The sequence below is a fragment of the Papilio xuthus genome, unplaced genomic scaffold (assembly GCF_000836235.2).
Source record: "Papilio xuthus unplaced genomic scaffold, Pxut_1.1 DF825783.1, whole genome shotgun sequence".
Lineage (NCBI taxonomy): Eukaryota > Metazoa > Arthropoda > Insecta > Lepidoptera > Papilionidae > Papilio > Papilio xuthus.
Genome location: NW_013532866.1, coordinates 2,018,644 through 2,036,447, shown reverse-complemented (window position 1 = coordinate 2,036,447; position 17,804 = coordinate 2,018,644). Strand labels below are relative to the sequence as shown.

Below are 17,804 nucleotides of genomic sequence, written 5' to 3'. Positions count from 1 at the left end.
ATACTGTAAAAACATTTCCAGAGTAAAAAGATTAAACAAGAAATTACCTTGCATTTGCAAACGTTTTATTACTACATGTCGCCCGCAACTCCGTTCGCATGGTATTAAAAAACCTAATTAATATAGCCTTCCTGACTATGTTCTAAATCTATTCCAAATTTCAGCGAGATACATACAGCCGTTTTATCATAGCTTAAAAAAATCGATCCAGCCATCCATCCAAACATTCGCATCTATGTAGACGTGGATCACATAATCAAGAACACTTAGAGTACTAATTAAATTTCCTTTAAATACGGACGGAGTCTCAGGCGACAGCTAGTTAAAGAATAAATATATGAAAGAAAATGAATGTACCAATTTATTATCAAATAGAAGTCTTATTTTAGTGAACAATATTAATTCAACTCGCTAATACCTGTCACTTGGAACACGAGGTAATTTCCAAGGACATAGTGATGGATTGACTGGGTAATATTACCAAGGCATATTAGAAAATACCGTCTTTGTTGTCTAGATTATTGAGGGATATAAATTATAAATTATTACATCAATGTCTATTAAATTAATTAAGAAAATCTTTATACTCCAAATTTAGTAGATCACGAGGACTTACAATTTTAGGGTTATGTAGCTCGAAAGGAAAAAACGAAACTCTTATAGGATCACTTTGTTATCAGTCTGACTGCCTGTCAAGACGCCTTTTTAATTAACAACAATGGTTAAGAGTACGGATTTTCGATCACGTGGTCGAGAGTTCGAATCCGGCCATAAGACTATTGTCGCAAACCATATCCTATCACAAGCCTAGAGCTTACTTGGAATGATACAAGAAATACTAGTGAATTCGCAAAAATCTGCTAATATTAAGAAGAAGAAAATATCTTAAGTAATTTTTTTTTATATCTGAAGGCGGCAAACGAACGTGCGGCCACCTGAAATCGTTGAAATAGCGAAGTGACCGTTGCCCATAGACATACGCAATTGCATATGTGTTGCCTACCTTTTATCGACGGAGGAGAGGGTGCACAGAAAGAAAATGTTTCCCCTCTCCATGCATCCTCTCATCCGGAAAGTCCACTTCCACTTCCCATCCCTTCCATATAAGAAAAGGGTGGGAAGGGAAAGAGGACTAAATTAGGCCTCCGGGACGCACACTCATCAGACGAAACGCGGAATGGCTTCCACTTCACGCCTGTTTTCTGTGTGGTGGTGGTATTTCACCGGGCGAACCTGGCCAATTCGTGCGAAGATCTTAAAGCGGGTTCTACCACTCTTAAGAATAGATAACATTGTTTCGCATAAACTCCTTAAACTATTAAAAATAACAAGAATACAATTATTGGAATAGCCACCAACTCAAGACAATATGGTTCAAACGCTGTTCTTAACAAATATTGAATAGAAGGAAGACGAGAAGACGTAGATCAAACTAATTACCCATAAGTATATAGTTCATTAACCCAAGCAATATAAATGTTGCCATGTTATTGACTTTTACATAAAAAATTTGTGCACGAACAGTTTCGAAAGGTACACGAACGAACGTTCAGATCTGTTCGTAAAGTACACCAAAAATCCCATATAAATTTATGAAGATGCGAAGGTAATACGAACGTCCTAGAATGGATCATCAGTCACATGTGACCACACACCGGTAAACAGAGAGTCGAGGGAACCAGAGGGGGTTTAGTGGGTAGGCTCCATGTCCCTTTAGGGATGTGGAGAGAGTCTGACATAACCGGAGTGTCTTTCCCCGAGGCACCAGGTATGCGCCACACATTCCCCCATCATGAATGGATCATCTTATACTCAAAGATGTCAATTAATTTGACCTAGTTCAACGTTGTCGTCTACCATCTCTTGATCAGCCTGTAAGACTAAGACCCAGTCCCTAACTTAGTGAGCTTAAGGCTCTCGATGTAACAGTATACAAGCTTAAGTCAAAGACTACAGTATGTTACTTGGACCACACCTAAAAGGTGGCATTTCGGTGGCATATCAATCATACTCGTAGGTGACGTCACATCGCCACCAAAGCGAGCGTTCAACTATGGAAAGTGTACGATATTCTATTTCAACGTTAAACTGTCAATGACATGAAAGGCCATCTTTATAACATAAATCTTATAGATTTTGTTCATTGAAACAAAATGAAGAGACACAAATTTGAATACTTACATGATTACACATGATTTAAAATTACAGAAAAGGAAATAAATATGTTCTCCTTTATAAAACTAATAAAAAATTAATGTTTTTTTATAGGATAAGGGGGGCGAACGAGCAACGAATCGCCTAATATTATTTGATCCGACGCTATACAGACAGACAGACGCCAGAGTAACAAACGAGCAAGCACTTGGAGTCGCCAAAATTTCGTGGGATACAGGTCACTAAGAACCTTTGCCTTTTAGATTAACTAAGAGTTAAGCGAAAAGAAAAAAGAATCTCGTGGGAAGTGTTAACAAAGAATATAATAAAATTGGGCATAGTGTTCAATGAAATAATATTGAATCTTACTACTATCTGTCGACTAATATTATAAATGCGAATGTTTAAACGGATAGATGGATAAATGGATGGATGTTTGTTTGAAGTTATCACCGGAACGGCTCAACGGATTTTGATATAATTTGGCACACATATAGATTATAGTCTGGAAGAACACATATGCTACTTTTTAAGTTTTTTTTTAAACTATGCGAGGAGGAAGACGCTGGCGACTGTTAGTTATAGAATAAACAAATTCGACTGCCGTGCTGCTGTTCAATTTATACAAACAGTTGAATTTCGATTCTAAATAGGAAGCCAATTTTTCGATTGTTTTAATTCTTTGATTGTTGGCAAAGTGATCAATTGAATTATTAATGGTTAGACGATTTTTCCTCGATGTGGGCTTTGTAGAAACTTTTTGCATGTTTCAAAAGGAACGCCTATTTATTTAGGACGACCCACTCTGATGTTCAGAGCGAATCGAAACTATAAACATGCTTGTTTAGAACAAATGAGCTTCCTTTTATATAAAATACTTGTTTGGCGACCTTTTTTACATTATCATATGAAAAACTATAGTATTTTTGATAAAATACAGTAAGAAACAAATCTATATTCCGATTTTGTTTAGAATAAATCTTTACAATTTAATTCATTACCTAGTTCTATTGAATATTTCTAAATACGATCTCCAAATCTAAATAAATAAAGATTATTAACCACTTTCAGTACTATCAAGTGATTAAACAAAACTTTGTCAGAAACCTTTGACTATATGTAAATGGATTAAGCAAAGAATCACCATTGGAAGTGTGGGAACAAATTATTGAAACGTATATTGATAACCTGGTGGGCCGATGACTTGAAGGTTGCGGGAGTGCACTGGATGCGGACGGCACAGCACCGAGCAATGTGTCAATCGATGGGGGAGGCATACGTACAGCAGTGGACAAATTAGAGCTGATGATATACAATGACCACACCAACATGAAACAATTGTTTTTTTATTTGGCAGAGAGAAATCTCGAGCTTAACAAGTCCATTCTCAATAGCAAATATCAGAAACCAAAGATGTCATGAACAAACTACTTGATGCAATTAAAACTAAATCATTGACATAAGTCTTAATCAAGAAGACTGACAGTAAGGTAACGTCAAAAAAATCTATCAAGTATGCATTCATCGTAAAAATTACAAACGAAATAATAATGTTTGATACTAATTAAAAGGTGTAATATTTTAGTATCAGAATTAGGTGAAAATATAAATGCGAGGCCAATGTATGATACGCCTTTGTGAAAACAAATGGGTATCTTGCATAGCAAGGCAGCTTGTCTGAAACGAAAAATTGACGAGTCTACTAGCAATTCAAGGTACGATTTAAATTCATAATTCACTTCTTTAGTCTCTTATCAATGTAAAAAAAATAATTACTTGAGGATAAAACTGAGATGTTTTAATAGTTAAGTTGTCACCAGTTTTACAAAAAACAAGTATTGTTAATTCTACTTACTACTTCTAAAATTGCATTTCAAAGGAAAATACATTTTTAAAGGAGAATATTTGAAGTTTAGAAACTCTAAATCAATGTCTTTTTACAGTTTATCTAATTTACGCTATATACTAAATGCTGATAAACCAAAATGGAATCCGTTTTGGAAAAGAAAGTAAGTACAGAAACGATAATATTTTACTAATAAAAATGGTCTTAAAGGTGAATCACAAGTTTGAAAATACCAATTTAAAGAGGCTCTAGAGGACAACATAACGATCGAATACAATGTCAAATCATTTCAAAAATATCTGAAAAATCTAATGATGAAAATTCCAAGGTTCCCAAAAATTCTGTCTTCTAAAACTAAATTTCTGGCCACGATTTTTCTTATAGGCCAGAAATTTGTTTAAATAGTTGAGCTTAATAAATGTTACTTTCCAGGATATCTCCGGTGCAAACGTTTTCAGCTACATCTCGTAAGCTAATGAAAGGATGTGTTTGTGGTAACATGAGGCCGTGCAAACAAAAGATAACACCAAAAGGGGTCATTATGCATTATCCAAAAAAGTAAGTTGTCAAAAAAATGTTTTTATATTATAAGGTGGCAAACGAGCGGTCACCTAAAATCGCTGAAATAGCGAAGTGACCGTTGCCCATAGACATACGTAATTGCATATTGCCTACCTTTAATCGACGGAGGAGATGATGCGCAGAAAGAAAATATTTTCCCTTCCCATGCATCCTCTCATCCGGAAAGTCCACTTCCACTTCCCATCCTTTCCTGATAAGAAAAAGGGTGGGAAGGGAAAGAGGACTAAATTAGGCCTCCGGGACGCACGCAAGATGTTAAAGCGGGCTCTACCACTGCTATTGAATTCAACAGTGTTAGACAAAATGCAGCCTCTTCAAAGCGATTCCATAGCGAACTTTAAAAATGTGTAGAACTGACAATAACTTTGGATAAATCTTGTGATTGTCGCGCGTCAGTTCCATACATTTTTGAAGTTCGTTATTGCTTTGAATGCACTTTGTCTAAACCCCTGTTCTACAATTAATTTTGGAAACCTGTAGAACCTAATATGAATAATCATTTTATAAGAAATTGTATCACATTTGTCTAAAAATTATTGTCCCCACAGGATTGTAACACATTTTCTGGTCTGGTTTCTTGGTTTTTATAATTAATTTATTGCAAACGACTTCGCCTAATGTCCTGTTTTAACTTAATACTATTATCCTTTTCCAGAAAAAAGGCATTTACCAACTTCCGACGAAGAAAGGAATTAACTCCCGAAAAACGTGGTCGCAATATAAAGTAAGAAGAAATTGAATATTTCATAGTATTTACTGCTTCAATTTTCTTCTATGTAAAGCTATGTAGTTAAGAATAGAACAATCATAACAGGTTGCAAAACACACGACAAGATGCCTGGACGAAACAAATTCTCATAGCCGCGGTCAATCGATCACAACTTATTTAACCTCAGAATGTTACAACGGGAATGAGGGAATGCTTTTTGGTCTAACAAAGTACAGTATACATTTAACCAAAAAAACTTTGATGGTTTATGAGGAAAGTTAAACTTTAGCCCAAATTTCATCCAGGCATCAAATATACAACTGTAAGGAAAGTACATGAAAATTATAGATGGAAATTAATGGTAAATGACGAGATTTTTGACCTTAAAAATTCTACTGATATAGTTACTTTGCTTAAACAGGATGGTAATGTTGTTACATAGCCCCATGTATGTAGTGGTAACCAACCTGCACTTGGCCAGCGTGGTTGACTATGGCCAATCACCCTTAACTTTGGGTAGGCTTCGAGCCCCTCGGTAGGGACGTATAGTGAGCTGATGATGATGTAGTGTCATACCGATGACCGGCACTAAACAGCTGGACCAATTTAGAAGAATGAAGTATCATTGGTACTCTTCCCCGGAATTTCAGAGTAGTTTTATAAAACTTGTTTTGTCTAAACTATGATATAGCTAACAATAACAATCTTATGCTCTCTTCTTTTGTTTTTTTTTGTATCATATTTCCTATCTACAAGTTTCATGTACTTTCACTTCAGGTGCCACAGCGTTGGGATGCCCTATAGGATCATTCAACTTATTTCATCAGCTGTACGTTATCTTATAATTATTTTGAGAATTATAGTGCCTTTTTCCATTAAGCTACTATCTCTGTGCGATAGCCATTTGTATTAGAATCGAAAGTGTTATGTTGGCTGTTGAAGCCACGACTGTTGTACAAAAAGATCGCGTGGGGTTAACAGGTTAATGGAAAATGTGTTTTAGAGACAGTAGAATTTTTTAAGGCAGGTTTTTATGGTGCATGATTCCGTCGATAGATAAATTATCATGGAAACAGTATCGTATTGTAGTTTTGATTTGAAGTCAAGCTTAACTTAAAGTTGTTCTAGTACATTTTAATAGTTTCTAGATATGCAGATTTCTGTTTGATGTAGTCTTGTTTTGAAAATTGTTTTGCAATATATATAGGGTGTCCCAAAAGGTTACGTACATAGGAAGGGGGATGATAGGGGTGGTCACAAGGGTAACCAGAAAAATAAAATAAAAATTCCCCTCTGGGTATTAAAAAAATTAAAGGCATTTTTTAAAAACTTAAAAATTTTACACCTTCTGGGGCAATTTTAATTTTCTTTAAAATCTTTGTTAGTTGTATTGTTTTTTTTTTATTTCATATTGATAAAAGGTTATTGACGATAACATAATAGCTTTTTTTTAATGTAGCAATATTTGTAGGTCATTGGTTACAAAATTGCCCCAGAAGGAGTAAAATTTTTAGGTCTTTAAAAATTGCCCTTTATTTTTTTCAATACCCAGAGGGGAATCTTATTTTTATTTTTCTGGTGACCCTTGTGACCACCCCTATCATCCCCCTTCCTATGTACGTAACCTTTTGGGACATCCTGTATAACTAGAAATTCAGTCTAGACTTTTCTGTTAATTTGACATTATGTTGTAAAATAACGAATTATAAAGATAATAATATAAATATATAATTTCTCTTTCTAGGCCTTGTATACAAAATAAAGTTGAATTTATAACACATAAGAAATTTCCTGCTTGGTAAAAAGACAAGAATTAGTAAGGTATGGTACGATTGTATTGTTTTATTTGAAAATGTTCACTTTAAGGCATCTTTAGTATCGTTTTTTTCGCATTTTCAGTGTTCTCTTATTCCTGTGTTGAAGATGTAATGTTGACCAGTTTAACTCGAATGATAATAAATATACACCTACAATTTCATTGTTTTTATTTTCCTCTCCTCTAAATTCTTTTAAATGTTAAAATGAAATGAGATGACGAAAAACAAATCATCACCAACCTGCCCTTATCCCTATCGAGGGTCGGCACAGTATGTACTACTCCTCCATACATCTCTATCAGTCATATCCGAGTCTACCCCATTCTTACGCATAACCTCTTTCACACAGTCATTCTATACTTTTGACGAAAAACAAATGAAGGTACGAATCAAAGCGTTCTACTATTTTTAACAATGAATTTAAACTGCTGGTAAATCTTTTTTTTATAAGAGAAGGGTGATCGACGACACTCATGGATATCTGCAACACCAGAGGAACTGTAGATGCGTTGCCGGCCTTTAAGGAAATGGTATGCTCGCTTCTTGAAGAACCCTAAGTCTTATAGGTTTGGAAAACAATCTATAAACAGGCTTATTATTATCTCTTTCTTTATCGAAGAAAAAGAAAGGGATAATATACTATGTACATATATTTCGGTAATGCAAATTCACAATCATATGTTATAATGATGGTGTGATTGTGATGGTGATATGATCATCAATGATGATGTAATGATGATAAAGATGATGATAATTATAGATTACGTCACGTTAAAACCGTAAAACCGTCCTGAGGTCTATAGTAAGTATAATATAATATTGACTATTTGATAATTTCGAGTTTACGCAACTATGGAATAATAGTGAATTCTCTAATTATATAAAGTATTCTGATAAAACGAATAACCACAAGCCTGTAGTAAAACATATGAGCAGTCTGTCCTTTAAGCAATTTACAGACTGAGAAAAAGATAAAAGGCGAAATATATTGGTAGCTAACAGATTGCGACAAGGGTTTCTTCTACGACACGATAGAAAGTCTAATAAAAATGATTCATATGTAAGAAAAATCTGAAGATTTATTAAAAATACATAGGTTTTTTTTATATGTTTTACTTAAGGCAAAATTTCACTTGTATTCAAACATACTTTACCCTTGTATCTTCAGAAAATCTGACAGAAGGCAATTTGTTTTTATGTAACTGTTCTAATAATAGAAACCCGTATTAAATTGTTCAAACTTTCGTGAGACATTATAATAAACTTATATTCGTCAGGTGCCGCCACCGGACGAATATACCTGAGTGTTTAGACGTTTTTATAAAAGTTTAGAAATCCATAGTTAGAGAAAATGCAAGAACTGCTACTGTTGATAGACTGTCCACCGCAATGTCCCAATCCGGTAATAACAACGAAGTAACGGCCCGAGCTACCTTTTTTTTGTTTCAGAGGGGAATGCTTCAGGCATACTCCGTGCCTCGGGGAAGCCATGGTAGTTATGTGGGATTCTCTCTCCGAATGGGAGCATACCCACTAAACCCCTCTGTTCCCTCATAGCCATAATGTGGGACGCCACGGGATCGTGTTAACTTACCACCGCGACGCCTCACTGTGCCCGAGATACCTGAGTCCTCGAGCTTAGTTACTCTTATACGAGGTTTTAGGCTTAGTGCCATCTGCGCTCGACCATCTCAAGCCCGGTGAAACTGTAAATGCCTCCTTAAGACAAGTGGCAATTCAGACAAAAAAAACCGCAATGTTAGATAAGTCTGTCGCACGATTGCAAGAGGGATGTCCAAATCAATTCTAACCCTTATTAATATTGGTCTTTATTAAATAAATCGGTCCGATTCTTTTCTGCTTCGACGTTACAATGTGACCCTCGTCAGTATCAGTGAGACGGCGATATAGAGCAACTTCTTATCTTTTTGTTTCAAGATTAAAGCGACAAATTGTCTTGTGAATCGAATATTTGTTAGAGTATTTTGTACCATAAAAATATATTTGTTACAAGCTGTCGACCGCGACTCCGTCCGCGATGATATATAAAAACTTTATATATAGATAAGTTAAATAAAAAGCAGCCCTTCAAAGCATTAATTCGACAAAAAATGAATAAATAATATCCTATGTCCGTCTACTGGCTCTAAGCTACCTCCTCACCAATTTTCAGCCATATCGGTAAAGCCGTTCTTGAGTTATAAATAGTGTAACTAACACGACTTTCTTTTATATATAGATTACCAATAAATTCTCGCATTTGGTTATTAAAAAAATAAAGTTTATGGTGCATTGGTATCAAGTGATTGAATTTTAGTAAGTATTACAATCAGGAATTTAAAAAAATGTATTGTTTAGAGAGCTATCGCTTATGATAATTTTCGGATCGAGTTCAAGACCTCGTAATAAAATCTTGCTAATATTATAAATGCGAATATTTAGATTGATGGATGGTTTGTTTGAAGGTATCTGCGGAACCGCTAAACAGATCTTGATAAAATTTGGCACTGATGTAGAACATAGTCTGGAAGATATCTTTGGGTCACCTTTATCACCGACTCTGGCGACCGCGGCGCCCTCTTAGGCCCTGCGCCCTGGGCGGCCGTACTATTTCGTCCTAACCTAACACTGTTACTGTTTAGGATTCACAACTGCTTCGACAATATTGTGACCAACATTTTTTTAATATTTGAGATTTTTTTTGTAAATTTACTCATATTTATTGTATCATTCCAATGAAGCTCGATGCTTCTGCTAGAGCATAGTTTACGACAATAGTCGAATAGCGGGTGTCGAAACCCCGACCTCGCGATCGGATATCCGTACCCTTTAACCATTAGGTTATTGACGCTTCAATCCACATCACTTTTCTCTTTTCTATTTTTCTATTCATAATCAGCTCACTATACGTCCCCACCGAGGGGCACGGAGCCTAACCTAAGTTAGGGATGATTAGGTCATAATCAACCACGCTGGCCCAGTGCAGGTTGACTTCACACACATCATGGAGTTTCTTCTCAGATATGTGCAGCATCACGATGTGTTCCTTCACCGTAAGAACGTCGGTTAAATTTACATATGTAAATCGGAAATCGAAAAACACATTGGTACATGACGGGAGTCCAACCCAGGACCTGCAGATTACAAGTCAAGTGCTTAAGCCTTTAGCCACCGACGCTCTTTCTATTAGTTATCAAAACGTTGTTAAAATTTTAACCATCGCAGTGATAGTTCAATCGGGGACGAGCGATTTCGCGCTTTTGTCTCTAAATTTACTTTGTTTACTAGTTTTCCTTTGTGTGTTCATTTCGTTGACATTCTCCATTGTTCGTCCAACAAAAGGTGCCGAGTCGATTCTCGTGTTTCAACTACGGTTCTATTTAATTTCAGTTTAACAAACAAAATATATTTTAGTGTACAAGTATCAGTATATTTCGTGGTGAACTTTAAAAGTTCAAAGCTAAATATTTTTTAAATAACTTGTTTTGTACGTAGTGGGTGTCCTACACACTTGTAGCAAAACTTATTGACATCTCTAAATCTGTTTTAGAAAACACAAAACAAAATACTATAACAGATGTTTGAACAGTAAGAATTTAACCCAAGGTATGTGTTAATTATAAAAGACTAACTGTCACCCGCGACTCCGTCCGAGTGGAATGTATTTAAAAAAAAACTTAATTAGTCAACTTCAACTTAGGGTAGGCTCCGAGCCCCTCAGTGGATACTTATAGTGAGCTGATGATGAGTTTTAGCATTTTAGGTGTGATAACATCAGTAAAATCGGGTACAGGTTTCTTATTACTTTTCCTAATAAACTTACATTTGTCTTAAAAAATGGTCCCAAACTTTTGTCCGAAAGTGTATTTGATGTCATCATCATCCTTCCCTTTTCAATACGGAGGGTCAGCACATTGTGAACTCCTCCATACATCTCTATCAGCTGTCATATGTGAAATCACCCCCTTTCTTACGCATATCCTCTTTCACACAATCCTACCTTTGTCCATTCACATTCAATCTTAACTTTCTTGTTTATGTAAACATCTTTCTCCATACAACCTTTTGCTTTTGAATTTCCGAACGTGTAATTCTGTGGCTTTGAAATTACCAAAACAATGATTCGTTGTTCTTTCCTGAAAAGTAATTTAAGTTTGCTCGACAAAACATTTGGCTGTTTATTAACAGCAAATAAGTAAACTCAACCAATGAACAACTTTAAATTGCTTATTCAAAAACAAACCGTATCAATTTTCTTATTTATATTTCCCACAATTATATCAAAAGTTAAAACAAGTTAAGAAAATTATGAAATTATAAACTTTATGTCGAATAAAAACAGACAAAATCATCAAGTGTTTTTAATTAAAAAATATATAATCACTTGTTTTGTTACTAAAGATAAAATCTTACTAAAATTATAAATGCGATTGTTTGGATGTTTGTTCTTGTCTCTCCAGAACGGCTGAACGGATCCTTATGAAATTTGGCACAGATGTAGAACATAAACTAGAAGAAATCATAGGCTACTTCTTATATAAAATTCTCGTCTCACAATTATCGTTCCCATACTCCTCCGAAACGGCTTGACCGATTCTCATGAAATTTTGTGAGCATATTGAGTAGGTCTGAGAATCGGCTAACATCTATTTTTAATCCCGCGCGGACGGAGTCGCAGGCGACAGCTAGTATTTATAGACATTATTAGTTAGAATCATTTGACGCGAATGACGTGCTTTCGTTACCAAGTCTAGTGTCAAAGAAACGTCGACATTTATTAAGGCCAATGTTGTGCCAGTACACCGGCACAGTGTCGAATTTCCTTCTTAACATTATGAAAATGTTTCTTTATTCCGCAAGGACAAAGCTGTGGGCGACAGCTAGTTTAAATATAGGGTAAATAACAAACTAAATGTATTAAAATAAAACACACAGTACATTCGCTTAGTGCATAATAATTAAAAGTAACTGTGATATTGCAGTAGTACTAAAAAGCATAAACTCCTGCCTTACGATAGCCGACGGTATCATAAACGTCAGTATGTCAAAAACATTTCTCAGTAAGGCAGGAAATATTACTGCCGCGCGTCGCCAAAGGGGTTTATTACGAAGACGCGGCCGCCGACAAAACTATCTTTGTGAAATTGTCTCTCATCTATATGCAATTTTATATTTGCGAACCTCTTTGAGTGATATTACATTTCGTTTTAGTGCAACGTACTCACGTCTTTAACCACTAAGGGGGCCATTTACTGTATACTTAGTAACGCAAAACAACTGGTTTAGTTATCAAATTTGACTTTCAAAAAGCTTTCATCCATATTTGAAATGCTTGTTATCTTGATGAAACAGATTTGACAAAAAATTAGATCGTAAAAAAATAATTGGCATATATCTCATACTAGTTGTCGGCCGCGACTCCGTCCGTGCGTAATTAAAAAAACATAATTATTAACCTATGTGTTCAGGTTGATGTTCTACATCATTCAATCGTTAATATGGAAAAAGAAAAGAGCTTTTTAGGGTTTTCCCAGCAATTATTTAAATTTTTCTCACCTTTTAAACCTTCCCTAGTCCTCCTCGAACATTTCAAGATAAGATAAATCCATTCATCCGTTCTCGAGTTTTAGCGAGACTAACAAACGGCAATTGATATTATATATATGCAAAACTAGCTGTCGCCCGCGACTCCGTCCGCGGGATAAAAAATAGATGTTGGCCGATATAGGATTCTCGAGTCACAATTTTCGTTCCCATACCCCTCCGAAACGCCTTGACCGATTCTCATGAAATTTTGTGAGCATATTGAGTAGGTCTGAGAATCGAACAACATCTATTTTTAATCCCGCGCAGACGGACTCGCGGGCGACAGCTAGTTTTATATATAGATATAAAATTCTCGTGTCACAATATTAGTTACCAAACTCCTCTGAAACGCCTTTACCGATTTTTATGAAATTGTAATACATATCGGTCTGATATTTAACTACAATGTAATTTTCAATCCAGCGCGAGTGGAGTCGCAGGCCACAGCTAGTATCTCTATACATATGCAAGTTCTATTTATCTTTTTGTGATATTTTAACAATGCTTACTTATATATTTCTATTATTAATTTCCGTGCCTTAGTAAATTAATTCTCATCTAAAATCCTCAATTAAAAGCGGTAAGTGATCAAAATGGTCATTAATTATTTGGCCATTCATTTGCTAGCGAATATTCCAATGAATTATGTTTAAGCGATACGTTTTCTGCAACGAATGATTGTATAATTAGAATTACTTGATTTCGTACTCTACATAAATGAATATAAATGTAACATCGTCAGCTCACTATTTTTTTTTTATAAGAGAAGGGGGCAAACGAGCGGCGGGAACACCGAGGTGATCAACGACACCCATGGACATCTGCAACACCAGAGGAACTGTAGATGCGTTGCGTTGTTATACGTCACCAATAAGGGGCTCGGAACCTACCCAAGATCACGAGTGACTATTGGTTGACTTTATACATATCATTGAATTACTTCTCAGATATGTGCAGGTTGCATCACGATGTTTTCTTTCACCGTAAGAACGTCGGATAAATGTACATATGTAAATCGGAAATAGAAAAACACAACAATAGTAGGATTCGAAACCTGGACCTGCAAGATTGCAAGTCAAGTGCCTGACCACTGAGCCACCGACGCTCTCTATAATATATAGTACGATATGTATAGAGTAGTACATACTATGCCCTCCATAGGGATAAGGGCAGGTTGTTGACTACTTTTCAATCTAAACACGAATTATAAACAAAGAAAAAACTGCTTATATGGCGCTCAATAAGGTAGTCTTTCTAATATTACAAATGCGAATGTTTAGATGGATGGATGTTTGTTATGAGGCATCTCCAGAAAGGAAGAACACATAGGTTTCTTATTTTTTCCAATTCAGAATATACGGAGTCCCGGGCGATAGCTAGTTTGATATAGCCAGAAATAGGAAACATTTCCTATTTTAGCTACCTAGTTTTGTAGAAAACAGATAAAATTTAAATTACGTTTCACATATCAAGTGATTATAATTAACTTAATTCATGACGTAAATTTCTATTCCTGGTCGTTGCCGGTCTCAAAGGGAAAGCAACAGCTCTACTTAGTTAAAATGGCCGTGTAAAGTCGAGCACGAGGTGTCGTTGAAAGCACCTTTGTGAATAATGTTCCGTTACATTTACGAGGTCTTTGTTATGTCGACTACGAATTTAAATTTAAAAAGGGTAGATAGGTAAAGAGTCTATTATATACAAATTCAAGAACACAAGACACTTCTTAGGGAACATACCCATACGACGTGACCAATTTTTTTTTAGTTTTTTCTAAGTTTTTTTAAGACTGCATGCATACTTATATTACTAGTGAATTATGTATTATGAAAAAGAACAACTAATGACTACGTGACAAAAACCTAAGCCATCCCCCCTCGGCTCCTGTAACTGACCGTAGTTTTTAAAGACCGCCCCCCCCACCCCAAACGGATCACGTAGTATGGGTACGTTCCCTTATTAAAAATGTTCAATTAAAAACATAATAAATTGGGCTTTATTTTTTAGATATTTTACTTTTAGACATTATTAGTTAGAATCCTTTGGTGCGAATGGCGCGCTTTCATTACAAAGTCAAGTGTTAGAATTATTAGTGAGGGGACATAAACGTCGACATTTTAGTAAGGCTAGGGTTGCGCCTATACCAGCACAGTGTCGGGTTTCCTAGCACTAGGAAGATAATAATTTGAATCGTATCTCTTAAAAAAATAATCATTTTAAGCGGATGTTACATAGAAAAATCATACTCAAATACTGAGACAGAAATATTATCCTTCTGTCAGACTATAATTAAGATCCTGCTAGTCATCACCATCAGCTCACTATACTTCCGCACTAAGGGGCTTGGAGACTATCCTAAGATAGGGGTGACTAGGCCATGGTCAGCCACGCTGGCCAAGTACGTGTTAGCCTCACCTATCAAATTCCTGCGGCTGATAAAAAATGTAAGCTTATTACTATCCTGTTTATTAGGTTGGAAAAATGAACCAACAGAATATATTAAATTCAAACTCTGTAACTTTAAAAGCGAACTGATTCGGACTCTTGTCTCTGAAATTCACTTTGCAAATTTCCATTTCTATGTTTATTGTATTGACAAGCTACATTGTGTTGTACAAAAGGTAGGAAGTCGGCTCTGTTTGAAGTTTTATTAAATTTGAATTTCGTCAACGCCGCATTCGCCCGCTAGTTCGCTGAGGTTCATTTCCAGTTTGTAATCAATTTTGTGTGAAGTTTCTTGATTAAAAGCGATGGATGTTTCTAGGAAATGACAACTTTAGAAATTTCACATTTCAAACTTAGTCAAATAGTTATATTAAGTCTCTATCTTCCTGCCTTTTTGTCTAAGTGGGTATATATAATATGTACACTCTAAGTATAAGAGAGCATGTATTTCTATCAACCGACACAACTGGATTCAACCTTCTTACTTTCTCTTATTTTACAGCCACATTAGCTTTGCCCGCGTCTTCGTCTGCGCAGAATTAAGTAAATAGGGTCAAAATTATTTCATGTGTTACTCGAGACTATATTCTAAATCTGTGCCAAATTTCAATGTGATGAACCATTGCAGAATTATCAAGTAAATGTAGCCCTTCCAGACTGTTCTACATCTATACCACATTTCATCAAGATCCATGTAGCCCTTCTAGACCTATAAATAACCATCCATACATAAAAACATACACATCTTACTAATATTATAAATGCGAACGTTTGAATGGATGTTTGTAAGAACGTATCTCCAGAACGGTTGAACCGATCTCGATGAAATTTGGCATAGATATAGAACATAGTCTAGAAGAAAACATAGGCTTATGTTTTAATTCCACGCAAACGGAGTTAATAATAGTAAGATTAAGTAACATTCAATCTCATTACTTTAGTGTTTATGTGCAAAAATTTCTCCACACCAAACTAAACTTTTGCACCACAATTTCTCAGTACGAACATAATAAATAACGTTCGTATATCAAAAGCCATTATTGAAATGAGCTTCGACTCTAATTAGCAGTATTTGGGAATCTATTGATGACGTATTGACAAAATTTCACTGCACGAATGAACGGCATCCGAGTCAATTTTAATACTAATGAGTTATGTGGAAATTTATTCTGTTATTTTAGTAGGAAGTAAAATATCTACATACTAGCTGTATTAATAAGTAGCCTATGTGGTCTAGAACGTTCTACTTGTGTGCCAACTATCATCAGAATCCATTAAGCCGTTCTGGAGATACCTTTTAATAAACATCCATCCATCTAAACTTTAGAATTGATAATACTAGTAAAACACAATTACAGATGCGTTGTTAACTTTTAATCAATTGAAGAACGCACAGAAAGAAGATATTTCTCTTACGTATTCTTCTGTCTTCTCTGTCAAATCTACATCCTTATAAGGAAAGGGTAAGGGTAAGTGGACTAAAGTTACACCGCCTGCACACTGACAAGGCTGTACGCAGAATTGTTTCCACTTCACCACTTCACGCCTTCTGTTTAGTCGTGGTATTGCACCAACCGGACATTTCGTACAACAGATAATCTTGCTGGCGCCTAACACTATTTATTTCTGTTTGTAAATTACTTTATTCATCTAAAAATATATCGTTAAACATCTCCTATAATTCAGTCAATTCAATTTATCCGAACGGTTTACTTACGTCGAACGCGAAGTTAAGCTCGTTAACACTTATTAACTTAGATTGCGATGCTTCAATCCAACTTTAAGTTATATTTCTACGAAAATATACTTTGGTGCATTGTAATAGAGTTGATTATCGCTTGTGTATGTACAGTTAAGCTACAATATAAAATAGAAATTGTACTTGGATTTTGTTGTTTTTAAATTTGATAAAATATTTTGCAATAATTTATCGATTTATATAAATGATACCCAATTCCTTTAAATGTTAGTTTTGATATATCGCAATATAAAAAAAATGCAAATAATTATTCGTTTTTTCTTGCATCACGATACTGAATTGAAGAAAATTAAGGTACGTGTTCATAAAAACCGCATCGGACGCACGCACGCACAGATTAAACGGAATTTGTCGTAGTTGCGGGTCGTGTGTGCTGTGTCCGGCGTGTGCCAATGGACGCGTACCTTTATTGTCCAGTAAGCAGTTTGAATTCAAGTATTATAAAAACAAAAAAGAAAAGAGAAAAACAAGAAGAGTTCAAAACAACACTTTGAGATTTAATAAAACGTTAAACAATAGAATATCGAGACTCGACGTCCGCTCCGTTCACGATATGAATTGTCAATGAGTTGAATAAAAAAAAAAGACTGAAATGTAAATTGTATAAAAGATAAAAAATAATTTGTTCTCTAATTAGGATCATACTTAAAAGGCACTTTTTCAGAAAGAAGTGTTGTAAATATCGGAGATGGAATTGTTTTTCGTTTTAAAATTGATGAGATAAAAACGAACAATACGTAACTTGACCTCATGTAACAACGAATGGATAATATGTACGTCGAATTACAAAAATACACTACGCCTTTAGTTCAGTCATTATTCCAGAGGGCCTAGCATGAATATTCGTGAGAACGTTCTCGAAACGTCATCAACAAACTTTGTATTAAGTTTGTGCAGCGCCCCAGG

The 17,804-nt window shown here is 35.3% G+C and overlaps 1 protein-coding gene across 2 annotated transcripts; it reads left to right on the top strand.

Annotated features, from left to right (window-relative positions):
• The first annotated feature begins 3,669 nt into the window (after nt 1-3,669).
• On the top strand, nt 3,670-7,269 carry LOC106125786 (uncharacterized). 2 transcript variants are annotated; one of them, XM_013323137.1, is made up of 7 exons: nt 3,670-3,869; nt 4,098-4,163; nt 4,433-4,558; nt 5,238-5,306; nt 6,069-6,120; nt 7,036-7,112; nt 7,191-7,269. In XM_013323137.1, exons 1-6 carry the CDS (start codon nt 3,802-3,804, stop codon nt 7,051-7,053), a joined length of 399 nt encoding a protein of 132 aa, XP_013178591.1. In that variant the 5' UTR covers nt 3,670-3,801; the 3' UTR covers nt 7,054-7,112; nt 7,191-7,269. The 2 variants fall into 2 exon arrangements, with proteins under 2 accessions (XP_013178591.1, XP_013178592.1); XM_013323138.1 differs by lacking the exon at nt 6,069-6,120 and having other exon boundaries at nt 3,671-3,869.
• Nucleotides 7,270-17,804: the final 10,535 nt, after the last annotated feature.